The sequence below is a fragment of the Cucurbita pepo genome, chromosome 3 (genome assembly GCF_057944985.1).
Source record: "Cucurbita pepo subsp. pepo isolate OVF chromosome 3, ASM5794498v1, whole genome shotgun sequence".
Taxonomy (NCBI): Eukaryota; Viridiplantae; Streptophyta; class Magnoliopsida; order Cucurbitales; family Cucurbitaceae; genus Cucurbita; species Cucurbita pepo.
Window position 1 is genome coordinate 16,554,503 of NC_141800.1, and position 22,841 is coordinate 16,577,343.

A 22,841-nucleotide genomic window follows, 5' to 3' on the forward strand; every position below is an offset into this window, starting at 1 on the left:
TGGGTCCAAAAGAGAGATAGATTGTGAGATCTTACATCAATTGAAGGAAGAACTAACATTGGCCTGGAGGCCCAGTGAATTGTGAGAATGTTAGTTAGTTAAAAATTAATAAATAGAAATGGAAATTTTATTTTAAAAAAATTGTATTAGTAAATTAGGAGTGTCTTAGGTTGCCGGCATGCCTGATTAGAAGCCTGCAAGTTTGTGTTGGGCGTGCAAATTTACAATATTCCTTTACTGTTATTATTATTATTACGGAATTAGTTTTATATTTATTTAACTAATAACAAGATTAATGTAAATAAATAATGCATTTCCACCCGCACGCTGGTCATGTGAACATGGGCCGGACACACAAGCATGCTGCTCCAAGCATCATCATTGTACCATAATATTCTCGTAAAAATTAAGGAAAAAAAAACATTTATTTTTTTGTAAAATTAGCACAAAAAAAAAAAAAAAAAAAAAAACTCGTTATGGGCTGAGATCTTGGGCCTGTTACATTGATGGGCCTTTCCGCTGTTTATTCTTGCGGTCATCGTTTGAACTGGGCCGGAAGTTTATGAGTGAGCCCATGGTATTTTATTATTATTTTATTTTTTTATACGCTTTAATCAAAATAGTTATTTGTCTTACTGTTTTGCCCCTGCCATTATAATTTTTGATAACAAATAAGTCACTATTCATAAAATAAAAAAAATTAATTTGAAGATTTTTTTTTTTAAAGAAAAACATGAAAATTGATTTTTAAGAGCATAATTTTAAAATGATTAATAGAGTATTTATAGCGAATTGATATTTTTTTTTTTTTAGTAAAATATAATCGAAAATAAATTTTGTAGGGTTTTTTTTTTTTTTTTTTTTTTTTTTTTTTAATTACAACTTAAATAAAATATAAAATAAAATTTTGTATCTAATAATAGATTTTTTAAATGTACACAATAAATTCATGAAAAATAGAAATTCAATTAATTAATAAAATCTAAAAAATATTTAAAAAAGTAATGAATATTAAATTAATTAATCTAACGAGCCGACTCCAGGTTGGTGTAGAGGGTGAAATTGGGAGCGCGCCATTATGCGCGGTACAACGAAGGCGCCACAATTGCATCCTACTAAACGAGTAATAGAAACATAGAAGTCATTGGTTGAAGATTTCAGGACCCGAAGTCTGCGTGTACGAGGAAGAAAGGCCTACGGAGCTCCGAGAATTCAGTGAATGAGTTTCGGAATTGGATTGGCCATGGAAGAAACCTCTGCGATTTTCAGCTGACCACATGTTTTCCTTCGTTTTCCATGTTTTCACACACACTCAAGTTCTTCCAGATACCATGTCTTTGCAACTCGCAACTTGCTTCTAATCCTAAATGACAATGGCATCGATGTATTTCTGCCGTATGCTCTTCTCTCCGGCGGGTTATTCGGCTCTTCCCGGTTTGATTCTCTGCGCCTGTTTCTTGTCTTCCTTTATCTGTCTGCTTCGTTTGTCTTGTCGTCAATAGGCTGTGTATTTAGTCCTTGCTGTTAAGTTTCTTTTTTAGTTTTTAGCTATTCGAAGGCTTGATAGTTCAGCTCAATTGGCGATGGAATTGATTCTGGATGTCATTCTAAGAGAATGGTTATGAAAAGGCATTATGTCTAGGGCGTTTTTGTGTTTAATTTCTTGATGTTTGAAGAGTTCTTCTGCCATTAGGGTAGCGAAATTGCATCGAGGAATGTTTTTTTCATGGTTATTTTTTTTAAAAAAGAGAGTATTTTCTCCATTTTATTTGTATTGGTTCTTGTGTGCAATATTGTCGCAAATGCTTTTTTTTTTTTTTTTTCTGGATCCCGTGGCTAGAATTGGATGAATTTGTTGTCTTTCGAGTTGGACATTGCAATGTGGACCTTTTTTGGTAAACATTAGAAGGAATTTGAAAAACAAATGTTTCCAAAATAGTATTTGCATATAGTAGGGTGTTAGATAAGTTATAATGTATGTGATAATTGTGTTATGATGGATGCTATGGCTTTCTTGTTTCCACTTTGCTCGTTTTGCATAAAACAAAATAATCTATTTTGTTGAGACAGGGATTTGTTTTTGCGAGAAACTAAAAGTAAACTCATGCTTTGTTGGAAAGTATGAATGATTCCATGCATGTTTATTGAACTGGTCTATAGGGTTAATACCAAATCATTAAGCATGTAAGATAAAACATTAGGGTACTAAAGCATGGCAAATATGAATCCCTTTTTGTGTTGCATGACGTTTTTGTTTTCTACTTGTGCAGGTTTCGTGGGGGCAGTGAACCAGGAATTCCAACTTAAGTTTGGACCTTCTTGTTCTAGGCTATACAGTATCTACAGCAGTACCCATAAATTTGACTTCACAGACTTGACGTAAGACTATTAGGCTTAAAACTGCGTGAAGTTTCCAATTCAAGCGTTTGACTTCTGTATGCATTATAGTTTTGCTTTCCCCTGCATTCTCAACTGTTAAATTATCTTAATAATGTACAGTGGGGTTATGATGGATTGAGTCTAGTCAGAAGGTTTTAAAAGTTCGATACCCCTACTGGAAGTCAAAACATTTAGTGTGACTGCCTCAATATGATTGCTAGTTCCATTATCAACCTGTTACTTTTACCAATTAATAGTTATAATACAATTGGAACAGAGATACTTTTTTAGACTGTGAATCAAACAGTCATGGAGATTAGCTACAATGTGGTAAAACTCCATATAACTATTCAGTCCAAAATTCACGTTATTTTTTAAATACCTACTTAAGAGGGAAGATCGAGAAGTGCCTTATTTTCCCTATTGTTTGTTTGTGTTGGAGTTCTAACCGTTTTTATCTTTATGTGACCAATGATTTTACTTCTGCACACCCATCTATAATTCTTGTAAGCCATTTGCAAGAGCTACAATCATTCCTCTGTTTCTTAATCCTTAATTGGGTTCTTTGCACTCCTAGGCGTCCCCATTCATGGTATCCAAATGCACGAAGGAAACACCGCAAAATTTTTCTGCACATGGGTCCAACAAATAGTGGCAAAACTCACAATGCTTTGAAGAGGCTTGAATCAAGTGATTCTGGTACATGTCAATCAATATCATGAATTTACTTCTGTAGTTTCTTGTTCTCTTGATTCTATATTATCACGGAGAGACTAAATCATGTTCATGGATATCTTTTGAATCCCTACTTTTGTCTTCTTATGCAGGCTTATATTGTGGTCCCCTGAGATTGTTGGCCTGGGAAGTCTCAAAGCGGTTGAATAAGGCTATAATCCCTTGTGATCTGATCACAGGACAAGAAAGAGAGGAAGTCGATGGTGCAAAACATAAGGCTGTTACTGTTGAGATGGCTGATGTAACCTCCAACTTCAGTTGTGCTGTTATCGATGAAATTCAGGCATGTTCACCACAATTCCCTCCTAGGAATTTGAATCACCATTGAGAAACTTGATGATACCTCAGTTAACAAAGTTCTGTCCTGTAGTAATTGTTAGTGCTGAAAATTGTAGCTATTTATACTTAGTAATTGAAGTAGCTATAGATATTTAGTAATTGAATTAGATATAGCTGGGGCAGTTGGAATGCAACTTTGCATTAGTAAAACTTAAAAAAAAAGAAAAAAAAGAAAAAAAAAAAAAAAAAAGAAAAAAGAAGAAAAGAAAAAGAGAAAAGAACCATGCTCTGATAACATTAGGTTTTATTTTTTGAAGCTTCACCATGAATCAAGCACAAAATAAAGATTTTCTTTGTTTGTACCTAACAGAAGACAGAATGAATGCTTGTAATATATACGTTTATATTTGGGTTAAGCTAAATCACGTTTTGAGTCATTAAAAGTGTTTTAAGGTACCAAAATTGATAATTTGATTTCTAGAGGAGAGTGGTTGAGGACAATTGGGGCTCTAACTTGTAAACTCTTGGTTGAAATAAAATATTGTAGTTTTAAACTTAGTTCATTTGTTATGGGTCTTCTGACTTCAGATGTTGGGATGTAAGACAAGAGGTTATTCATTTACACGTGCACTACTTGGAATTTGTGCTGATGAGCTTCATCTTTGTGGAGATGCGGCTGTTGTACCCCTTATTCAGGAAATTCTTAAAGTAACCGGTGATGACATTGAGGTAATGAAAGTTATTCATGTTACTCTTCTCATGTGAAAAATTATAGGTGTTCTTCTGCAGTGTTTACTATGTCATGCCACAAAGTTGACAGTTATATCTATTAAACCATCGTACGAGTTTGAAAGATATATTGATATCTGGTGGTCTTTCCATCCATTTTAACAGTTCAAGGCTTCAAGTTGATAATTATCTTTTGCTTCATATTCATATTTTTGTTTTTAAAGCTTTCTAGCACTTTCGTTGCTTTAGGTGCAATACTATGAGAGACTTTCACCTCTGATTCCAATGAAAGTTCCACTTGGACCCTATTCTAATATTAGGAAGGGTGATTGCATCGTCACCTTTTCTCGTCGTAAAATATATGCTTATAAGGTCAGACTCTTTATTATCTTATCTAATGCTTATTATTTGCACAGCCTTGAAAGCTTCATTTGTTAATTTCTTAACCAAATCTTTTACCCGCATAGTTTTGAAACTTCAGTTATCTCCATCTCTCCCTCCTTTTACTGTTACTGCTTATTGGTTTCAACAACTAGCTAACTCGCTGCCTCCAACAACTTTGGTGTAAGTTTTAAGCTCTAACTGTTTTTGTTCTTTTTCATTGCTAGAGAAAAATTGAAAGCGAGGGTGGACATCTTTGCTCTGTAGTTTATGGTTCACTACCACCAGAAACTCGAACGAGGCAGGTATTAGAATCTTCCTGATTTGATAAAACTTTTAACTTGGCATGGTTATAACTCCTCTTTCCAATTTTGTATTCGTTTCATTATTGATATTCTTAAATAGTGACTAATTTTCTTTTGTCCTTTGCATGCTTTCTCTCTTAAAAGTTTTCTGCAATTAACTACTTTGCTCCATGTCCAACTTTGGTGGTTGATTATATTGGCAACCCTGAATTTTCTGAGTTATGATGCTTCTTAGAACTGCAGGCAACGATGTTCAATGATACAACCAGTGAGTTCGATGTGCTGGTGGCTAGCGATGCCATTGGAATGGGTCTTAATTTGAACATCTCGAGGATCATATTTTCAACTATGGAGAAATTTGATGGTTTTGAGATGCGGGATCTCACTGTACCAGAGATCAAACAGATTGCAGGTAATCAAACTGGCATTAATTTATGAATATGGGGAAATGTTCTTTAGAATTTGATTGAAAATTTGGGGGGCAAATGCTGGGACTTGCTATGGGGGTTAGTGATTGCCTATGGATGCTCTTTCCTTTTCTTTCTTTTTTTGATAAGAAACCTGGACGTGTCTATGGATATTATCAGTCTAGCATCAAAATATAGCAGAAATCAGTGGATTGTAAGATTCATGGATATTTCAATTCTTATCTGCTCTGTGAGACTTCCAATTCCTGCATTCGTAGAACATGAATCGTTCTACGAATCTTATGATGATTTCAAGAGTCAGAAACTGTAAGGTGTGTCTGCTAAAGGCATGTAATCGAGCTTGAATACTAAGAACTCAAGGATACTGTTACATAACCTATTGAACAGATCTCATTCAAGTAAGGTCGTAATTGAGTTTGAATACTTGTAGCACATTAAATCCGACTAAGGCACTTTAGTTCCTCAGCTTTATTTACAAACTATTTAATATGATTGCTTCAATTGATAATATCTCCTTACTGGTTATTAATGTATTTCTTTCAGATTTGCTCGACCGAATTCTAACTTCTTGCCCTATTCAAAGTTCTAATACACCATATAGTGTTTCCTTTGAAGTAGTTAGCCAGTCTCTTTCCTTGATGAGGTCTTAGTATCTCTTCATGCTTATCACGGTTGGTCTCAATGATCTTCACTCCGGATGAATTGGAATAAACCTTATTGTCTCCATGTTTGCAAATGGAAGATGTTGAACTATTGTATAAGATCAGAGTCTGAACAATTTTGGAGTCATAAAGATAGGCCCATCTTTTGTTGTTGGATGCATGTATTATTTTGTTATGCTATTTGCTATCGTAATACTTTCATCAAATTTTGCAAACATCAATAACCAACTGTTCCATAATTCCACATACCTGCTGTATTATTCAGAAATTGGGGTTTATTTCTTGTTTTATATTTAGGTAGAGCTGGCAGGTATGGATCCAAATTTCCCATTGGTGAAGTAACTTGTATAAATGGAGATGATTTGCCCTTGCTTCATTCATCGTTAAAGTCTGCTTCTCCCACTATAGAGGTGATCTTTTATATAGTAATAAATGATCCAAAATTGGTTTGTTGGCTTGATGTAATTCTTTTAAATCATCTAAGATATATGATTAACATGTTTTATTATCTTGTTTTGAAAACTCAATGATGCAGAGAGCTGGGCTATTTCCAACTTTTGAACTCATGTATTTATATTCCCGTCTACACCCAGAAAATGGCCTGCGGCAGATACTGGTAGATTGCTGCTTGACGTTCTTCTACTAATTGTTGATATATTTATATTAATCGTTCTGTCTAGTAATTAATCATGGGTACCTAATATTTGATCTTTGATACCTATGTACCTCATGCATCCATGAAATAAGAGACATTATAAAGTGGTTCCAATAGGACATAGTCTGATCAGATTCCTGGCAGTTTTTAACATAGTTTTGTTAGTTATTGTGTTGCAACATTTAATTAAATAACGATAGTTGCAAGTATTTGATTGGTTCGATATGCATTTGTTACAAGAGCAGAGCATGTTGAAAGATTATGGTTTTTCTCCATTTCATGATACTAGTCCAGGAGGGTCACAATGGATAGAGGGTGTTCCTCTTCTCATCGCCCATTTTATATGTACAATATAGACTTATGACTAATATCGTTTCATAATTTTAATTTTTTATGCAGGAGCACTTTGTTGAGAATGCCAAATTATCTGAAAATTATTTCATTGCTGACTGTGAAGAAATGCTGGTATGTTTGTCTACTGGATGATGTCTTGTTGAAAGCAGGAGTTTTGTTCAACTATTTTACTCTCTTCATAATGCCTCTTAATATTCATGTTGTAATGTCTTGGAATCAGAAAGTTGCTGCCGTCCTTGATGAGATGCCTCTCAGTTTGCATGATAAGTACCTTTTCTGTATAAGGTAAAAGAAAAGTGCATCTTGTTATCAGTCATTTGTAGATTTCTGAGCTTTTCACTGATGAAGGTTTCAGTTTGACACAGTATACTAGTTTTAATCTATCATCAGAAACCCTTTTTTTTTTTTTTTTTTTTTGGAGTTCCTTGCAAACTCGTTTATACTAATATCAGTTGGTGCCCCATTTTTAATGCAGCCCTGTGGACATGGCTGATGAAATTACATCCCAAGGTCTTACACAGGTCTAATTAATCCGTGGTTATTGTTATATTTTATTTTGATAAATTGACAACTTATATGATTGCATGCATTATGCACAATGAAACAGTTTGCTACAAAATATGCAAATAAAGGCGTTGTTCGGCTACGAGAAATATTCACAGCAGGAACGCTTCAAGTGCCAGAAACACAAGCTGCACTGAAGGAGCTGGAATCCGTTCACAAGGTGAAAATATAATTCTAAGCTCTCTCTGTCTCTCTTTCTCTCAAGATTCTGGAATATTGATGAGATTTGGAACTTGAACTTATTGAATGGCTCAAAAATTGTTTAGATTAACCTAGTCTAGACGTTGAAACCACTCCATTACACAAATGAGTTAGTTTAGAAACAATAATGCTATAAATGCTTAGGCATCCCAAAAAGTAAGCAAGCATATAAATAAAATAGAGGCATAAATTTTCATTAATCATATAATAATGGTATAGCATGTTTCCACTCCAGCTTTTCCATGTTTGATTGACAAGCATTCTTAGTTGCAAAAAGGTGGCCAAAGTTAATTAACTTGCTTATTTGCTTTTAGTTTTATTGGTTTCCTATTTCATTACATTCAAGTCCATGGTGGAATGTTATCTAAAATGTAGTCCACCTCCAAATGCTGAGTTTATATATCTGTTGCTATTGTATTTGAAGGTGTTGGATCTCTATGTCTGGTTGAGTTTCCGACTGGAGGAATCATTCCCGGACCGCGAACTGGCAGTTTCACAGAAGTCAGTCTGCAGCATGTACGATACCCGTAATCCTCCGGTAACATTTAGTGTTATCCTGTCTCATCATTGCGTGATTTCTAATTGCTACATATTGGTATGCAGGTTGATTGAGGAGTTTCTGGGAAGACTAGGATGGCAAAGACCAAAAACAAGGCAATTGAAGTCGAGTATCCGCTCAAGGTCCCTCCTATCCTCTGGTGTTAAACGACGTCTCTGAGACACTAATTCCATAACAGTAGCTCGAAAAGCTGAGAACTATCGAACGTTTTCTTTATCACGCTAATGTATTTATATAGAACAGAGCCTCACCAAGCAAAAAGGTTGTTTCTTTCTACATTTTGACCCTTCCAATTAGACGTAGGTTATCTTATTTATTTACCGCATGAATCCTTCTGGTAAATCTGGATACGTGAGTGAATCTGTTTACCTTTTATTTTACATTGCGGATACAAACAAAATGATTTTTGTATACGCCTTCCCAACAATATTTCATTTTTTTTTCTAAGGAAATACGTGGGTGTAATTTAGAAGCTATTCACGATCTTATATAGTTATGAATTCATCTTTATACTATATGATTGTATGTTATATTCATGTTATTGAGTAGAAATGTTTGTATTTAAATTTGTCTTTTTGCAATCACGTTGAACATAGAAATGTTTGTTTGCATTGGTCCTTTCTCTGGCAGAACTGTAAATGGATACATTTTTGTAGGAGACCCTATTTTGAGAAGATTGCTTGAACAAACATATAGTCCAGACAGCTAGTTGCTCTATTATGAATTTCATTCTTTAACTCGTATCTTGCTCTGTTGCACAGAGCATCAACTTCTCAATGATTTTCATTTCTTCTGACATACCTTTCCTCTCAAGTTCTTCCTTCAACATCTTGAATGTGGAGTCTTTTGGAACCATCCCCTTCGACACCATTTCCCCGAAGAACGAGCAAGCAAGATGGATATTTCCGGTGTCACACATCCCACGCACCAGAATCGAGTAAGTCCCAGCTTCAATACTTACATCATTCTTGAACATATGATCTAACAGAAACTTCAGCACCTTCATTCTCTTCTTGTTACAGAACATCTTCAATAAAGGGTGGTAAGTCTTGAGGTCTGGCTTGCACGAATCCTCCTCCATTTTCCGAAGCAATCTTAGAGCTGTCTCTTCCTGGGAATGCGCACAAGCACAAGATATCATTGTGTTATATGTCAACACGTCTGGATTAATCCCCTGGTTTGTCATGTCCTCTACTATCTCCTTAACATCTTTGAGCTTACCAGCTTTACCAAGAATAAATATCAGGGAGCTGTAGAATGAACTATCAGGCACACAACCCTCTTTCTTCATCTTCTCGTATATCTTTAGAGCTTCATTTATCTGTTTTGCCTTCCCTAGAGTTTGCATTATAATGGTGAAAGTTACTGCATTAGGTCTGCACCCTTTTTGTTCCATTAGCACCAGAATCTTATCCACCTTTCGGAAGTCCTTGTCGCGGCAGTGAGCTTCAATGAAAGCAGTGTAGGAAATCACATCAGGTTCAAGTCCCTGTTTCTCAACTTCTTCCATGATCTTCCATGCTTCATCTAGCTTCCTAGCTTTGCAGTACCCATGTATTAGAACATTGAAAGAGGTCAAATTGAAAGGTATTGAACCCTTCAATTCTTCAAACACATTGTGGGCATCTTCCACACTGCCCTCCTTGACTAATGCATCCATCAACACATTCATGGCTGCTGTGTCTTTACTAACGCCATATTCCTCTATCCTCTGGAATGCTTCAATTGCCTCTTGATACCTACCAGCCCTCGCAAGCCTCCTAATAACCTTACTCATCGTCTCCAGACTCACATACGCAGCTATATGACTCATCTCATCGACCAACTCCCACATAAGTCTAAACTTTTTTGCCCTCCCCAAGATATCAACCATGGAGTTATATGATTCAGGTGAATGCCGGTAAGGTGTTTGGTCTTTCGCCCACTTGAAAACACCATAAGCTGGGATCCAATCATTCCCAAATCTCTTCAGCAGCTGTGCAACCAAAGTGTTCGATACCCTGTAAGCTCTTCCATTCAAAGTTTCTGCAACATTTTCCGGTGATGGGTATCGATTCTTTAGCATCATACTTATTTTGTCGACTTCATTATCGTTCGCCTCGCCAAGTTTCTTCTTGCTAACTTTACTGTGGTCTTCGAGCCAATGCGCCAATGGAGGAATAACGAAGACGTCATCCTCAGAATCTGAATGAGAAGAGCTTCTAGTATCGAAGAACTTTACCCAGTCCGGAAGTTCGGGGGACTCGGAGTCCTGGGTCGATCCGCTAATGGTGCAGAGAGGTTTGGCTGAGTAACAGCTACGAATCGAGTTCCGCAAGGAAAAAATGATGCGAGTTTGTAACTGTGATGCCATTTCGAACAACTTTGGCTCATTCAAGAACAGATTATATGTATGTATATATGCTCAGGGGAGGCGAGATGATCTAGCCATGAAAATTTAGAGAGGTGTTCGATTGAGTTCCGCCCATCTCAACAGCATCGGCGGCGAAATGGAGACATCCCACAATTATTAAAACTCAACTCCGGACCGGTTCGGTTCGGTTCGATCCGAGGTAAACTCAATTTTTTTTCCATTAAAAAAATAAATAAATTACATGTATTATCCATTTAGGGTTTGGGGTTGGGTTTAAAAACTGTAATATATCTGAGCAAACTGCTCTACAAATGAATATAATTAGAAAGGTTATTTTTAAATCATTTTTTAAATTACAAATTTAGATTCTAATTTTTTTAGTGTGTTCAATATGTTCTAATATTTTTTTAAAAAAATTAATAAATTCTTGAATATTTTATTTAGTGTCTAATATATTTATAAATTTTTTGGTGTGTTTAATTCTTTTATAATTTGTTTGGCATTTTAAAAATTCATGCACTTCTTGTATAGTCCGAAAGTTTAGGGGTATTATTGTACACAAAATTCAATTTTAAGTTAAATAAAATTGTTAATTTAAAAAAGAGAATAACAATTTAGGGATTTATTATTTAGAAATTAAATTAAATTAAATTATAAAAGGATTTCTAATATTCTAATTTTCTTTTTCTACGTACTACAATTTCTCTATTTTTTAAATGAAATTACCGTCTTCACCTCAAAATTTAAATGTGTTACCATTTTTACCCTTTTCATAAATTTTTTTAAAAATATTTCCTTTATGCATTGAATGAATTGTAAAGTAAGGGGTGTAACTTCGTGGGCTAAAGCTCTATGAACCGGTGGTTGAACCGGCCTTTTGAACAAATGTGGAACGTCTCCGATCTCCCCTCGCGCAAAAGCCAAACGCCGCGAACTCAAAACTGGTCTCTCAAATTCGAGCTTGATGAATAACTGAGCTATATTTTGGTGATCTGTCGCAAAATCCATATCGGAGAGGAGCTTCATCTCTACGATTGGACGCTCTCTCTCGCTTTTCGAATTACGAAGGTACTCACCATCACTCTCGCTTGTTGTCGATCCATTACCATCTCTGTTCATATGTAATAAATTCACTTGGTTTTGTGCTTCTTGTCTGATAATCTCTATTCTTGTTCTTCCATTTCAGATTTCTGCTTATCGACTCTCGTAATCTTTAATTTCCACTTGTTTTTACTCTGCTTTGAAATGCTTTCATTTTACAGGTCCGATGGGATTTTCGGTGCATTTGTATGAAAATTTATTGTTTATTTGTTTGTTTGAGAAGTCGATCGTAATTTTTTATCACTTGGTTGGTGGAGTCTTCCAGAATGTTGCTTAGAGGGATGAACATTCATCGTTTGATGCAAGTTCTTAGAAACTGCCCTAGATAGCGATGGTTATTAAGTGCACTGCTTATAATCTGAGCGTGATCCCTGGCGGAAACTGAGTGCATTGCTCCATAAGTTGCATGTGCGAGGTGGTTTTCGAGAATGGAGATGTCTATTAGTAAGATTGTGATGGCCTGATAGGGTGAATTTGTTTCTGCGTTGGACCCAGAACCAGAATTGAATTGGTTGATTTGTTCTATGTCTCTGATTAAGTTTTGTTATTAACATGAGAATGAATGTTTGAAATACATTTTGTTTTATGTTAACTTAAAGCTCTTGTGCTCTTTTTCCATCTCAATAGTAATCTTTTGTATCTGTTGGATCTATTTATTGTGGTTGGCATCTCATATTACTAACTCTTCGTATACTCACATGAATCTTTAAACGTGCTGCTATTTGGTAATCTGTATTGTATTAATCGGCATCATAGCTAACCCATGATCACTTCTTGTCCAGAATTACATAATTGACAAAATGAAGAGGCCAATGCCGTGGAATGAACAAGTAGATGTTATATCATCAGGTGAATCTTCTTCCTCTGATTCAGAAACAGGAGTACAAAATGATGGATTCGAGTTCAAGCCTTCCATGGACGATTTCAAAATTCCTGCTAAAGAAATGACAGCTGAAGGTAATTTGACGCATTGCATTAGATCAATTCATAGTGTTTAATAATCAATGCTGCTGTATATATAAATTTTCATGTTCATAAGCTTTAAAAAAGGGGATCTTTGAAATGTCGTTTAACGATGCAGGTATGTTGATTAAAAGGGCCGAAATGTATCAAGAATACATGAAACAGATCCAGATCCCAGCACAACGTGGTTCTGTAATACCATTTACAACATGGATGGGTTTAGGCAAATCTATAAAGCAGCTTTATGGTCAGCCTTTGCATTACTTGACTAACATTCTACTCAAACAGTGGGATCAATTAAGGTTCGGTAGTGTGGATGAATATAAGCCATTGGATACCGTAATTCATCCTAGTAAAGCTGAAGCAACTGTATGGCTGGTTGAAGAGATTCATAGGCGCACCTCGTCGCATCATCATGTTGCTAAACTGTGGTTATCAGACCCGATGCACGAAGCTTATGTTGACTCCATTTTCCCCCAACTTTGAAAGCTGCTTTCTGTTACGTTCGGGTCTGTGTCGATACTAAAACATATTTCTAGAAGGCTAACATGTTGATGACAACGTGAATTGTAATAGCAACAGCATAGTTCTTCAGTCACATTGCACTTTAATGTGTAGGTTTTTTTATATAATCCCATTGGGTTTCGTTGTATGCTCTTTGTAATATTATAGAGCTTCTTCAAACTTACATCCACGGCTTAATAGATCAACCATGCAACCATAATGAACAATCTTTGGGGAGATTCCTAGTTGATTCATTGACTGACTCCTCCTGTATGTGCTGCCCTTGTTTCACAGAATCACCCCATGGCTGCAAGGTGTTAATATGTTTACAAAAACTGTTTGCTATGGTTTCAACTCTTGCCATAGCATCTCATTGTAAGATTCTGTAGCTCGTTTGCCATTCCCATTGCTGTTGTCAATCGAGGCATCTTTTCTCTCCATATCGTCGAACACTTTCATCATGCTATGAGGGTCACTACGCCTAGCAAACGTATCAACTAATGCTGTCTCGAGTAACATATCACAGTAGATGTTCCTTACAATATAGGCATATCTCTTGGACAAGTTTAATTCCTTCCTCAAACATTATGTAACAATAGTAGACATTGTCGTTTTTTAGCTCTCTTTTGAGAGCCCCCTAGATTCCTCATAAGATTTTTAGAATACTGTCTCCTCTTCAATCAATATGAGATCTCACACATACACTCATAAACAAAAGTATTTACCATTGTGTTGTGTTGATCCTTTTCAAGCATCTCATTAAATATCTTCCTAGCTTGCTCCAAATCTATGTTTTTAATATAACCAAGTAAGTAACGAGTCTCACGACACGATGGGAATTTGACATACTCTCAGATTGCATCATGGCACGCAAAATTGTCGAAAACAATGAAAACTCTACCATGGCACGCGAAGTTGACATGATTGTGTCACATAAAACCAAATTCTTATCCACACATTCATCATATAGTCGCTTTGCAGCACCAGCTTCTCCACATTGCTTGTACATATCCACAAGAACATTGACCATACGAGTATTAAGCCTCGTTTCTGTCTCATCAATGTAACCATGAATTCTCTTGGCCAGTTTAAGATCTTTCAACTTGGCACAAGCCGATATCCCACACACCATTGTGACAGATTCGGGTTTAACACCTGCCTCGATCATTTGGAGAAACAAAGCCACAGCTTCCCAGGAAGATTCTGTCCAAGGATAACCACAAATCAAGGAGGTCCACGAAACAACACTTCTCTCAAGCATTCCATCAAACACCTTTCGAGCAAACAGATGTATTAGAGCAATAGTACCAACATATCTCTCTCTAAACCAATCTTCATAAGAGCTCCATGGAGCCGAACCCCTTCAACAAAACGCAGCAGTTATAGCACACACAATTAACACAAATAGAAACGTGAAGCTTTCTGGTATGCTTTGAGTCATTCTCAGCAGTGGGTATGATGAAGTTCAGTCTGATGGAGATGGTTGGATTATACCATAATAAAATCTAAACGACAGAGTTCTTAAAAGGCACAAATCAACACAAATCGAAAAGGAAATCTTCATTGAAAATTTTTGAAACAAAGACAGATTGGTAACTGCAGTCACAATATGAGAGCAAACTTCAGCAGTTACTAGGAAATATCATGACATGACAACATAAGACGCAAAAGAAACAAAAACCATCGTAGTTTTGACTCTCCTTATTTCTACATCATCAAATGATAAGAGCATAAATGAATTATGGACCACGGAGCCTGTGGAAAGGCCTGAAACAGAAGCAACCAAAGAAGTACTCACGAGTAATCATCCCCCCTCCTTTACTTGTATCAATAGCTTCCAACATTTTCACAACCTCATGCATTTCAGGGCGCTTGGATGGATTGCTATCCCAGCATTTCCTCATCACATTTGCCAGAGAATTTGGGCAACATTTCGGAATACTGGGCCGCAGATTCTGCCAAAACAAAATGCTTATGCTTCAGTTCTTCTTCATGAACTAATTACATAAACATATAGATATCATTTCCAAGTTCTACCCCTTCTGGTGCCAACAAATATAAGAACAATGGCATTGAACAAGAGACATAAAGAGACATGAATTTCCATACCTGTCGAACAACTGCAGATGACACATCAACGAAACTAAGATCGGGGTATGGCATGTCGCAGCAGTAAATTTCCCACAAGCAGATGCCAAAGCTATAGACATCACATCTTCTATTGTATGGCTTCCCTTCAAGAACCTATAAATGTAGTAGAATATTGGCATATTAACGCAGACTATACAAAAACTCAGACATGATATATGATTCATATATGATTCAAAACGAATGTGCATAATATCAAGACATGGTTCTAATTGCTAGTGCGTAATAATCGCATGTATTAAGAACAGAATGAAAAGGTTACCTCTGGGGCCATGTATCCAAGGGTACCAGTTTCCCCAGTCATGTCTCTTGGATTCTGAGCCTCAACACGAGCAACCCCAAAGTCAGCAATTTTGAGAGATCTGTGAGCACCTATCAACATATTTTCAGTTTTGACATCACGATGCACAATCTTCTTGGAGTGAAGATAGCTAAGCCTGTAAAATTAGTATAATCCTGATCAGCAAATCTTCTTCGTTAGAAAAGATGATGTCCAACATTGTTAGAGAAAGAGTTACCCTCTGGAGAGATCCAAAGCTAACTGAACCACATCCTTAAAGGGAAGTTTCCTTTTCTTGTGCCTTATCAATAATTGTTTTAATGTTCCACAAGGAATATACTCAACAACAACACAACAGGCCCTAGATGGAAGCGAATTTTGATCCTCCGTTGAAGGAATCTTAAGATTTGTAGCACCCATTGAAGCTCCAACAAACTGTTATGAAAGATATAGCCACTCAAATCCAGAGTTAAAAGAACATAAAACTCACAGACAGAAAAATATAGCCAAACAAATTGTCATATAATTCAATGTTTCATCAACTATTCACTATAAGAACATGAAGAAGAAGTTCGTACTTTTGTAACATTAGGATGTTCAAGCTTGTGCCAAACAGCAACCTCTTGCCGAAACGATGCCCGCAGAGCAGCAGTTTCAGCAGTAGTGGCAAGACCATCCTCCCCCCAGTCCAACAGTTTCACTATAACACAGAGAAGTACAGTTCAGGTAATATAGAAATGTACTCAGTTCAGCTGCAATTTCACATCATCATAAATAAGATGTTTACCTGCAACCTTTTTGTTGTCATATGCACCCTTATATACTGTTCCGTAAGTCCCATGAGCAATAACTTTTTGAATGTCAAGCTTAGACAAATCAATCTCCCACTCCTCCTTTGGCCTTTGATTCTGGGTCATTGACCAAACACGGCTAAAGTGTTTCTCCAGCTGCATATCTAGGGTTTTCAAATCTATCATATCTGCTCTGAATACCATATCTTTGCTGCTAATGCTTCCCATACCAGCCACCTTTGAGTTCGGAGTTCTATCCTGGTTCTGTGTCTCCTTTGGGATCGTAGTGCCCCCCATATCATTTCCTTTCGAACCCATTGCTAAGATCGACACAGATAACCCGAATAGAACACCTTGAACACAAGGATTTCAAACCTGAGAGATCAAACAGCATGAAGGATGATGCATTCCGGTAAAGTAAGAACTATACAGCATTTTGTTGTCTTTCATAATTCCCATTATTGGAGATAATCCTTCAACCTATTAAAATGTAAAAATAAAGAAACCAATGAAGGAACAAATTCAAATTTCTCCGAAACTTGTTAGGAATCACAACACTCCACATATCGGTATTGTCTACCAACAATCCTCAACAATCATCTCCTCAAACAAAGTACACTATAGAGTCTCTCATGAGGCCTATAGAGCCCTTGAACAGCCTCCCATTAATCAAGGCTCGACTCCTTCTCTGGAGTCCTCGAACAAAGTACACCATTTGTTCGACACTTGAGTCACTTTTGACTACACCTTCAAGGCTCACAACTACTTTGTTCACATGGTTAAGTTAAGAGCATAACTTTGATACCATGTTAGGAATCACGACACTCCACAATGGTATGATATTGTCCAAGCTCTCATGGTTTTGCTTTGGACTCCCCGAAAGGCCTCATACTAATGGAGATGTATTCCTTAGTTATAAGCCTCCAACGTGGGACTCCCTCCCAACAATCCTCAATCCTCAACTAACTTGAATCATGAAAATCCTAATGTTGGAGTTCAACTTACACAACTTTCAATTTGTAATACAATAGAACTCAAATTATAGAAATAAAAGTAAACCTTCAGAAAACGTCCCAAATTATGATCGTCGAAAGGCCAATACGAAGCGCCTAGAAATCTAAAATAAGGTAAAACATGAGGAGAGGGGAGGGGTGGGGGGAAGGAAGTAAAGAACTCAATAATAGTAATTACCTCTCACCAAAATCGACCCGCAGAAGGAGCCCAGACGAAGCAAGAACGCATGCCCTAAAAGGAGCCCTTGCCGGAAAGAGGAAGAGTTGAAGATCGAGCGGGTAAATGTTGATGAAAGACGACCATGAAACAGCCGGTAAGGAGGCGAAGGCGACGAAGTAGAACGAAAATCATAGAAGCGCCATTGGCGCTATCATGAAAATCAGAGAATTCAAAAACACGATTCTAATTGTTTTCGTCCCAATGGGTTCGCTGCGGCAAACCCACTGGACGTGAAAAGGGTTATGGAAGAACAGAGAATCGCAAGGCAACCAAAAATCGAAAACCTGATTTTCTAAAAAAAGAAGAAACCGGCTATGCGGATCGAAGCACCACACGAACTTCGTAACGATCAACAGAAAAGCGCGGGTTGATTTGCATATATTATAGCCTTCGGAATCGACACTGACTCTTTCAAATTCAATTTATACTGAAATTAGCAAAATATAAAACAGAGGGCGGAGGGCAATTTCTATTTCAACTGAATTACCGGTAAGTATTGTACGGATGAAGATTGAAAGGCTTTTTATATTTTTTTATAAATATTCTATGAAGTTTTTAATAAATAATTTCTATTTTTTAATATTAATTCTATTAAAAAAGGTAAAAGATTTTAATAAATTCAATATGTTATTTAATATAAAATAAATTTTGTGGCTATTAGGTGACATTTGTTCTAGTCTAACAAACAAGTTAACCGTGGAAGCCAATGACTTAGCTTCTATGTTAGAAATCATAACTCTTTATAATAGTATGATGTTGTATTTTGAAGATAGCTCTGGTGTCATTTCTTTTAATTTTCCCAAAATGCCTCATATTAGAGATAATATTCGTTTACTTGTAAACTCATGATCTTCTTCTTACTTAGTCAATATGGACTACACGAGAGGGACCCCTTGACGTCTCCTTCTCTTGAGCTCTCATACAAAATGCACAATTTGTTTAACCTTCTCTTAAGCTCTCAAACAAAATACGTTATTTGTTCGGCACTTGAATCACTTTTGACTATACCTTTGAAACTCACAATTTTTTTTTTCGACATTTGAAGATTCTATTGACATGACTTTGATATCATGCTAGGAATCACGACCCTTCACAATGATACAATATTGTCCACTTCGAGCATAAACTTTCACGACTTTTCTTTTGGCTTCTCTAAAAAACCTGAAACAGACGGTATTCTTTGCTTATAAACTCATAATCTTCATCTTAATTAGCCCATGTTGGACTACTCTCAATAATCTTCAAAACATTCTATTTGCTCCGATGAAAATTTCATCAAGGAACAAACACTTAGAAGGCAAAAATCAAAACAAATAAGAAGAGAACACTTAGATTGACATAGTCTGAAACAAAGACAGATTGATAACTGCAATCAACACGTGAGAGCAAATTTCACACCACAAAGCACAAAAGAAACACAAACCAGCATAGTTTTGGCTCTCCTTTATTTCTACATCATAAAGTGATGAGAGTACAAATCATGAAACTAGGGACCAGGAGACGAGCCAGAAGGCCTAAAACAGAAGCTGCGAGGAACATGGTCAGGAGAAACCATTCCCCCTCCCTGACTTGTATCAATAGCTTCCAACATTTCGACAACCTCATGCATTGCAGGGCGTTCGGATGGGTTGCCATCCCAGCATTTCCTCATCACGTTTGCCAGAGAATTTGGGCAGCATGCCGGAATATTGGGTCGCAGATTCTGCCAAAACATACAACTCATAATTCTACTACAGAAATGGAAAAGGGCATTGTGTAGGCAATGAACAAGAGACGTGTTGTGTGTGTGTTTGAGCCTCCCAAGTACCGTACCTGATTAATAACTCCAGATGATATGTCAGCAGAGCTAAGATCGGGGTATGGTATATCGCAACTGTAAATTTTCCACAAGCAGATGCCAAAGCTATAGACATCACATCTTTTATTGTATGGCTTCCCTTCAATAACCTACAAGTGAGGTAGAATATTAGCATATTAACGCCTACTCTACAGAAACTAGACATGAGACATGATCATTATCCATTATTATTCACATTGAACAAAAGCTTCGAACATGTTTGAGCAACCACTTGCTCAAAATGAGTGCATAATCATCGTGTTTTTCTCCAATACTTCCATCATTTCAGGTTGGCAGAGAAGAAAACAAATCCAGATATAGCTACCAAATTGATGTCAGGACTTGAAGGAGAGAAAAGTTTGATGCGAAATTACATATGTTGATAAAGGAAAAAACAGAAGAATGTAACATTTCAAATCAGTATCCTTTCTTCCAAATACATCTATGAGAATATCTACATGCGGTTCTAATTGCTATTACACATGATAAAACAACATTGCCAGTGCCTAATAATAACATGTATTAAGGACAAAATGACAAAGTTACCTCTGGGGCAATGTATTCGAGAGTACTAGTTAATTCCCCAGTCATATCATTTGGATTCCGAGCTTTAACACGTGCAACCCCAATATCAGCAATTTTAAGAGTTCTGTGAGCATCTATCAACATATTTTCAGGTTTGACATCTTGATGCACAATGTTGTTGGAGTGTAGATAGCTTAGCCTGTAGTAATAATTGTTTTACTTTAGAAAAGATGATATCCAACATTGGTAAACAGAAAGAGAGAGAGAGAGAGAGAGTTACCCTCAAGAGAGATCCAAAGCTAAGTGAATGGCATCCTTGAAGGGAAGTTTCTTTTTGTTGTGCTTCATCAACAACTCTTTTAATGTCCCACCAGGAAGATACTCAACAACAACACAACAATCCGTAGGTGAAATGGAGTTTTGATGATTCATTGAAGAGACTTTTGATTTTGAAGGAATCTGAAGACTTACAGCTTTTGTTGAAGCCCCAACAAACTGTTATGAAAGATAAAAAGGATAATCATTAGCCACCCACCTCAAAACCAGAGTTGAAGAAAACAAAATTCATATACAGAAAAATATATGATCCCATGAACATCAACCATTCACTATAAGAACTTAGAACAAGAAGAAGTTGGTACTTTAGTAACATTAGGATGGTGAAGCTTGTGCCAAGCATCAACTTTTTGCCGAAATGATTCCCTCAAAACAGGGCCATCCCCCCACTCCAATATCTTCACTGTAATATGGAAAAAGTAGGGTTCAGCTACAATTTGACATCAACAAAAATTCTTAAACCAATGTGTTCGCAAATAAAAATATAATACAGTCTTAGGAATTAAAACATTCCCCATTCATAAACCATGTAAAAAGCTTTAAATTATGAATGTCAGCCAGTTTCCAATAGATTCCCTCACCTGTCGGAATGTAAGCAGCAGAAGCAAAATCAAAAGCGAAAAGGATGTTTACCTGCGACATCTTGGTTGTCATATGTTCCTCTGAATAAAGTTCTATAAGTCCCGTGAGCAACAACTTTCTGGATATCGAGTTTAGAAAAATCAATCTCCCACTCCTCCGTCCAAGGGCATTCTTTGCTCCCCTTCATCGAGCTCATACTATCCACATCTTCCCACTCCTCCGACCAACGACATGACCCCGGCCAGCGTGGTATGTATACATCTTTCCCCTCTTTCGACCTTTTTTGTGGTGGCACCCGTTTCCAGCTTCCCCTACTATCCGGGCTCTGCGTCTCTTCGGGGATTCTAGTACCCTCCTTCACGTCATTTACTTTCGGATCACACAAACATATCTTGTATTAGATGATTGAAGTCCCACCTCCACTCAATGATCATTGGTTTATGAGTGAGGAATACTAATTCTATTGGTATGAGGCGAGAAAGCCCAAAGCAAAGTCATGAGAGCAGTGAGTAATACTAATTCCATTGGTATGAGGCGGGAAAGCCCAAAGCAAAGTCATGAGAGCTTATGTTAAAGTGGACAATATCATACCATTCTAGAGAGTTTCGTCTAACCTCTTGAACACAAGAAAACAGAATTCTTAAGATGAAAATATAGAAATATCAACATATTTTAAAACGAATATTTCAATGTTATATATTTTATTGTAGGTCAAAGTAAGATTAAACATCGACATCTTTTGAATGGTTCAAATAAAATTATGTTTTATTATATGATTTTAGATCATATTTTTCAATAATGTGACTCTTCAAACGTTTTAAGTCATTCAAATAAGACGTTATATTACCAAATTAATACGGATAGTTAATCGGACGGACTCCACTTTTATAAATTATTAAATCATAGAAATGTTTATTCTATAAGTTAAAGCTTTGTTTCTCTTATATCCTTCATGATTCTTCAATTTAATCGTTAATGTCGTTGGTGATATTTAATTTTGAATCTCAGTTTACGGGCTTTCGAATGATGGTTGAACGTAGTCTCAAACGCGAGCCAAACGTCACTTGTAGTGGAGAGACGAACGACGACAACAATGACTTCCTCGGTGAGAGAGAAGAGTAGTAGATAGATAAGTCTATGATCGACTGCTTTTTCACGTCAAAGTGTTTGGTGCTCGGTGTTGAAGAGGTTTGTGATTCAAAGGGAGGTGGTGAAACAAGACTTCCATCAACGTAGCCCAACATGTCTTCACTGTCGAGAAGGGGGAGAAGTTGGTTTTTTCAAGCAAGATAATTGGAAGAAAGCTCGATGGTGATAGTGTTGAAGGGAAGAAAATGAGAGGAGGATCGGAAAGTCTAAGTCCTCGAGAAAAAAATGATCAGAGTTCTGATACCATAACAATATTTGCTAAAGCCACTGCATCTATGATGGTGAACATTGTCTGTGTATAACCATTTACATAACCAAATAAATTACAAAACAAATAGAAGAGCAATAAATTGATATATGAGACTTTAATCAAGGGTCATATATGACAGTAAACGACAATGAAAAGATAAATATCTTCCATCATACAAAATATTAATATATAATCCAGAGTTAGTAACCCGTAATTCAAGGTTAAATAAATATACTCAATATATGCAAAAACCATTTATCCATATGAACTCTTCATTGAAATAACTGGTTTGATGGTTGGTCGAACTTACTAAGTAAGACTACATTATATTAAATTCATAATATATAACTTTTCGAATAATTATCTTTGTCACAAAATTCACTGTAAAATTATATTCTAAATAAATATTAATGTTTTTGAAAGTAAAATGTGTATGTATATATATCTCTTAATAATCAATTTTGTCTTCGTTCAAAAAAGATTTAAATTTTAAAGAAACCTTTTTAGCCATCACCGGGTGAGATGATGATGTGAAAATTTTTAATGCTTTTAACAATA

General features: G+C 36.4%; 6 protein-coding genes across 9 annotated transcripts; 2 read left to right on the forward strand and 4 right to left on the reverse strand.

Moving 5' to 3' along the window:
* The first annotated feature begins 1,067 nt into the window (after nucleotides 1-1,067).
* ATSUV3 (ATP-dependent RNA helicase) lies at nucleotides 1,068-8,707 on the forward strand. 3 transcript variants are annotated; one of them, XM_087122566.1, is made up of 16 exons: nucleotides 1,069-1,434; nucleotides 2,271-2,379; nucleotides 2,957-3,078; nucleotides 3,207-3,397; nucleotides 3,982-4,122; nucleotides 4,372-4,494; nucleotides 4,731-4,808; nucleotides 5,052-5,220; nucleotides 6,196-6,308; nucleotides 6,434-6,514; nucleotides 6,953-7,018; nucleotides 7,128-7,192; nucleotides 7,360-7,417; nucleotides 7,515-7,631; nucleotides 8,097-8,188; nucleotides 8,276-8,707. In XM_087122566.1, the coding sequence occupies exons 1-16, from the start codon at nucleotides 1,368-1,370 to the stop codon at nucleotides 8,388-8,390; spliced, it is 1,707 nt and encodes a 568-aa protein (XP_086978692.1). In that variant the 5' UTR covers nucleotides 1,069-1,367; the 3' UTR covers nucleotides 8,391-8,707. The 3 variants fall into 3 exon arrangements, 2 of the variants coding, with proteins under 2 accessions (XP_086978692.1, XP_023527154.2); XM_023671386.2 differs by having other exon boundaries at nucleotides 1,070-1,434; nucleotides 7,383-7,428; XR_015420398.1 differs by lacking the exon at nucleotides 8,276-8,707 and having other exon boundaries at nucleotides 1,068-1,434; nucleotides 7,383-7,417.
* A 110-nt stretch (nucleotides 8,708-8,817) lies between these two features.
* On the reverse strand, nucleotides 8,818-10,584 carry LOC111790479 (Pentatricopeptide repeat (PPR) superfamily protein). The gene has a single exon (XM_023671392.2). It carries the CDS (start codon nucleotides 10,582-10,584, stop codon nucleotides 8,965-8,967), a length of 1,620 nt encoding a protein of 539 aa, XP_023527160.2. The 3' UTR covers nucleotides 8,818-8,964.
* Nucleotides 10,585-11,403: 819 nt separating this feature from the next.
* On the forward strand, nucleotides 11,404-13,336 carry RDM1 (RNA-DIRECTED DNA METHYLATION 1). Its single transcript, XM_023671429.2, has 3 exons — nucleotides 11,404-11,652; nucleotides 12,468-12,642; nucleotides 12,767-13,336. The coding sequence occupies exons 2-3, from the start codon at nucleotides 12,486-12,488 to the stop codon at nucleotides 13,132-13,134; spliced, it is 525 nt and encodes a 174-aa protein (XP_023527197.2). The 5' UTR covers nucleotides 11,404-11,652; nucleotides 12,468-12,485; the 3' UTR covers nucleotides 13,135-13,336.
* Nucleotides 13,337-14,695: 1,359 nt separating this feature from the next.
* LOC111790489 (serine/threonine-protein kinase 52-like) lies at nucleotides 14,696-17,868 on the reverse strand. 2 transcript variants are annotated; one of them, XM_087121903.1, is made up of 7 exons: nucleotides 17,563-17,868; nucleotides 16,368-16,851; nucleotides 16,159-16,280; nucleotides 15,819-16,015; nucleotides 15,563-15,737; nucleotides 15,262-15,396; nucleotides 14,696-15,107 (listed from the first exon to the last, which is right to left on the reverse strand). In XM_087121903.1, the coding sequence occupies exons 2-7, from the start codon at nucleotides 16,687-16,689 to the stop codon at nucleotides 14,892-14,894; spliced, it is 1,167 nt and encodes a 388-aa protein (XP_086978029.1). In that variant the 5' UTR covers nucleotides 16,690-16,851; nucleotides 17,563-17,868; the 3' UTR covers nucleotides 14,696-14,891. The 2 variants fall into 2 exon arrangements, with proteins under 2 accessions (XP_086978029.1, XP_023527176.1); XM_023671408.2 differs by having other exon boundaries at nucleotides 16,368-16,746; nucleotides 17,563-17,867.
* A 1,040-nt stretch (nucleotides 17,869-18,908) lies between these two features.
* Nucleotides 18,909-20,120, reverse strand: LOC111790491 (serine/threonine-protein kinase 54-like). The gene is made up of 3 exons (XM_087122012.1): nucleotides 19,988-20,120; nucleotides 19,417-19,551; nucleotides 18,909-19,306 (listed from the first exon to the last, which is right to left on the reverse strand). The coding sequence occupies exons 1-3, from the start codon at nucleotides 20,108-20,110 to the stop codon at nucleotides 19,091-19,093; spliced, it is 474 nt and encodes a 157-aa protein (XP_086978138.1). The 5' UTR covers nucleotides 20,111-20,120; the 3' UTR covers nucleotides 18,909-19,090.
* On the reverse strand, nucleotides 18,909-21,247 carry LOC147793304 (serine/threonine-protein kinase 52-like). Its single transcript, XM_087122013.1, has 6 exons — nucleotides 20,936-21,247; nucleotides 20,608-20,705; nucleotides 20,247-20,461; nucleotides 19,988-20,165; nucleotides 19,417-19,551; nucleotides 18,909-19,306 (listed from the first exon to the last, which is right to left on the reverse strand). Exons 1-3 carry the CDS (start codon nucleotides 21,078-21,080, stop codon nucleotides 20,249-20,251), a joined length of 456 nt encoding a protein of 151 aa, XP_086978139.1. The 5' UTR covers nucleotides 21,081-21,247; the 3' UTR covers nucleotides 18,909-19,306; nucleotides 19,417-19,551; nucleotides 19,988-20,165; nucleotides 20,247-20,248.
* Nucleotides 21,248-22,841: the final 1,594 nt, after the last annotated feature.

Coding starts and splice junctions, on each gene's coding strand:
- LOC147793304 (XM_087122013.1), bottom strand. CDS start 21,080: ATGAGCTCGATGAAGGGGAGCAAAGAATGCCCTTGGACGGAGGAGTGG. Junction 20,706..20,935: donor TGACAACCAAGATGTCGCAG/GTAAACATCCTT, acceptor TCCATATTACAG/TGAAGATATTGGAGTGGGGG. Junction 20,462..20,607: donor ACCATCCTAATGTTACTAAA/GTACCAACTTCT, acceptor CTTTCATAACAG/TTTGTTGGGGCTTCAACAAA.
- LOC111790479 (XM_023671392.2), bottom strand. CDS start 10,584: ATGGCATCACAGTTACAAACTCGCATCATTTTTTCCTTGCGGAACTCG.
- ATSUV3 (XM_087122566.1), top strand. CDS start 1,368: ATGACAATGGCATCGATGTATTTCTGCCGTATGCTCTTCTCTCCGGCG. Junction 7,193..7,359: donor AAGTACCTTTTCTGTATAAG/GTAAAAGAAAAG, acceptor TACTAATATCAG/TTGGTGCCCCATTTTTAATG. Junction 7,632..8,096: donor AGCTGGAATCCGTTCACAAG/GTGAAAATATAA, acceptor TTGTATTTGAAG/GTGTTGGATCTCTATGTCTG.
- LOC111790489 (XM_087121903.1), bottom strand. CDS start 16,689: ATGGGTTCGAAAGGAAATGATATGGGGGGCACTACGATCCCAAAGGAG. Junction 15,738..15,818: donor GCTTTGGATCTCTCCAGAGG/GTAACTCTTTCT, acceptor CTAATTTTACAG/GCTTAGCTATCTTCACTCCA. Junction 15,108..15,261: donor CATCTGCAGTTGTTCGACAG/GTATGGAAATTC, acceptor TTGTTTTGGCAG/AATCTGCGGCCCAGTATTCC.
- LOC111790491 (XM_087122012.1), bottom strand. CDS start 20,110: ATGTTGATAGATGCTCACAGAACTCTTAAAATTGCTGATATTGGGGTT. Junction 19,552..19,987: donor TCGAATACATTGCCCCAGAG/GTAACTTTGTCA, acceptor CCTCACTTGTAG/GTTATTGAAGGGAAGCCATA. Junction 19,307..19,416: donor CATCTGGAGTTATTAATCAG/GTACGGTACTTG, acceptor ATGTTTTGGCAG/AATCTGCGACCCAATATTCC.
- RDM1 (XM_023671429.2), top strand. CDS start 12,486: ATGAAGAGGCCAATGCCGTGGAATGAACAAGTAGATGTTATATCATCA. Junction 12,643..12,766: donor TAAAGAAATGACAGCTGAAG/GTAATTTGACGC, acceptor TTAACGATGCAG/GTATGTTGATTAAAAGGGCC.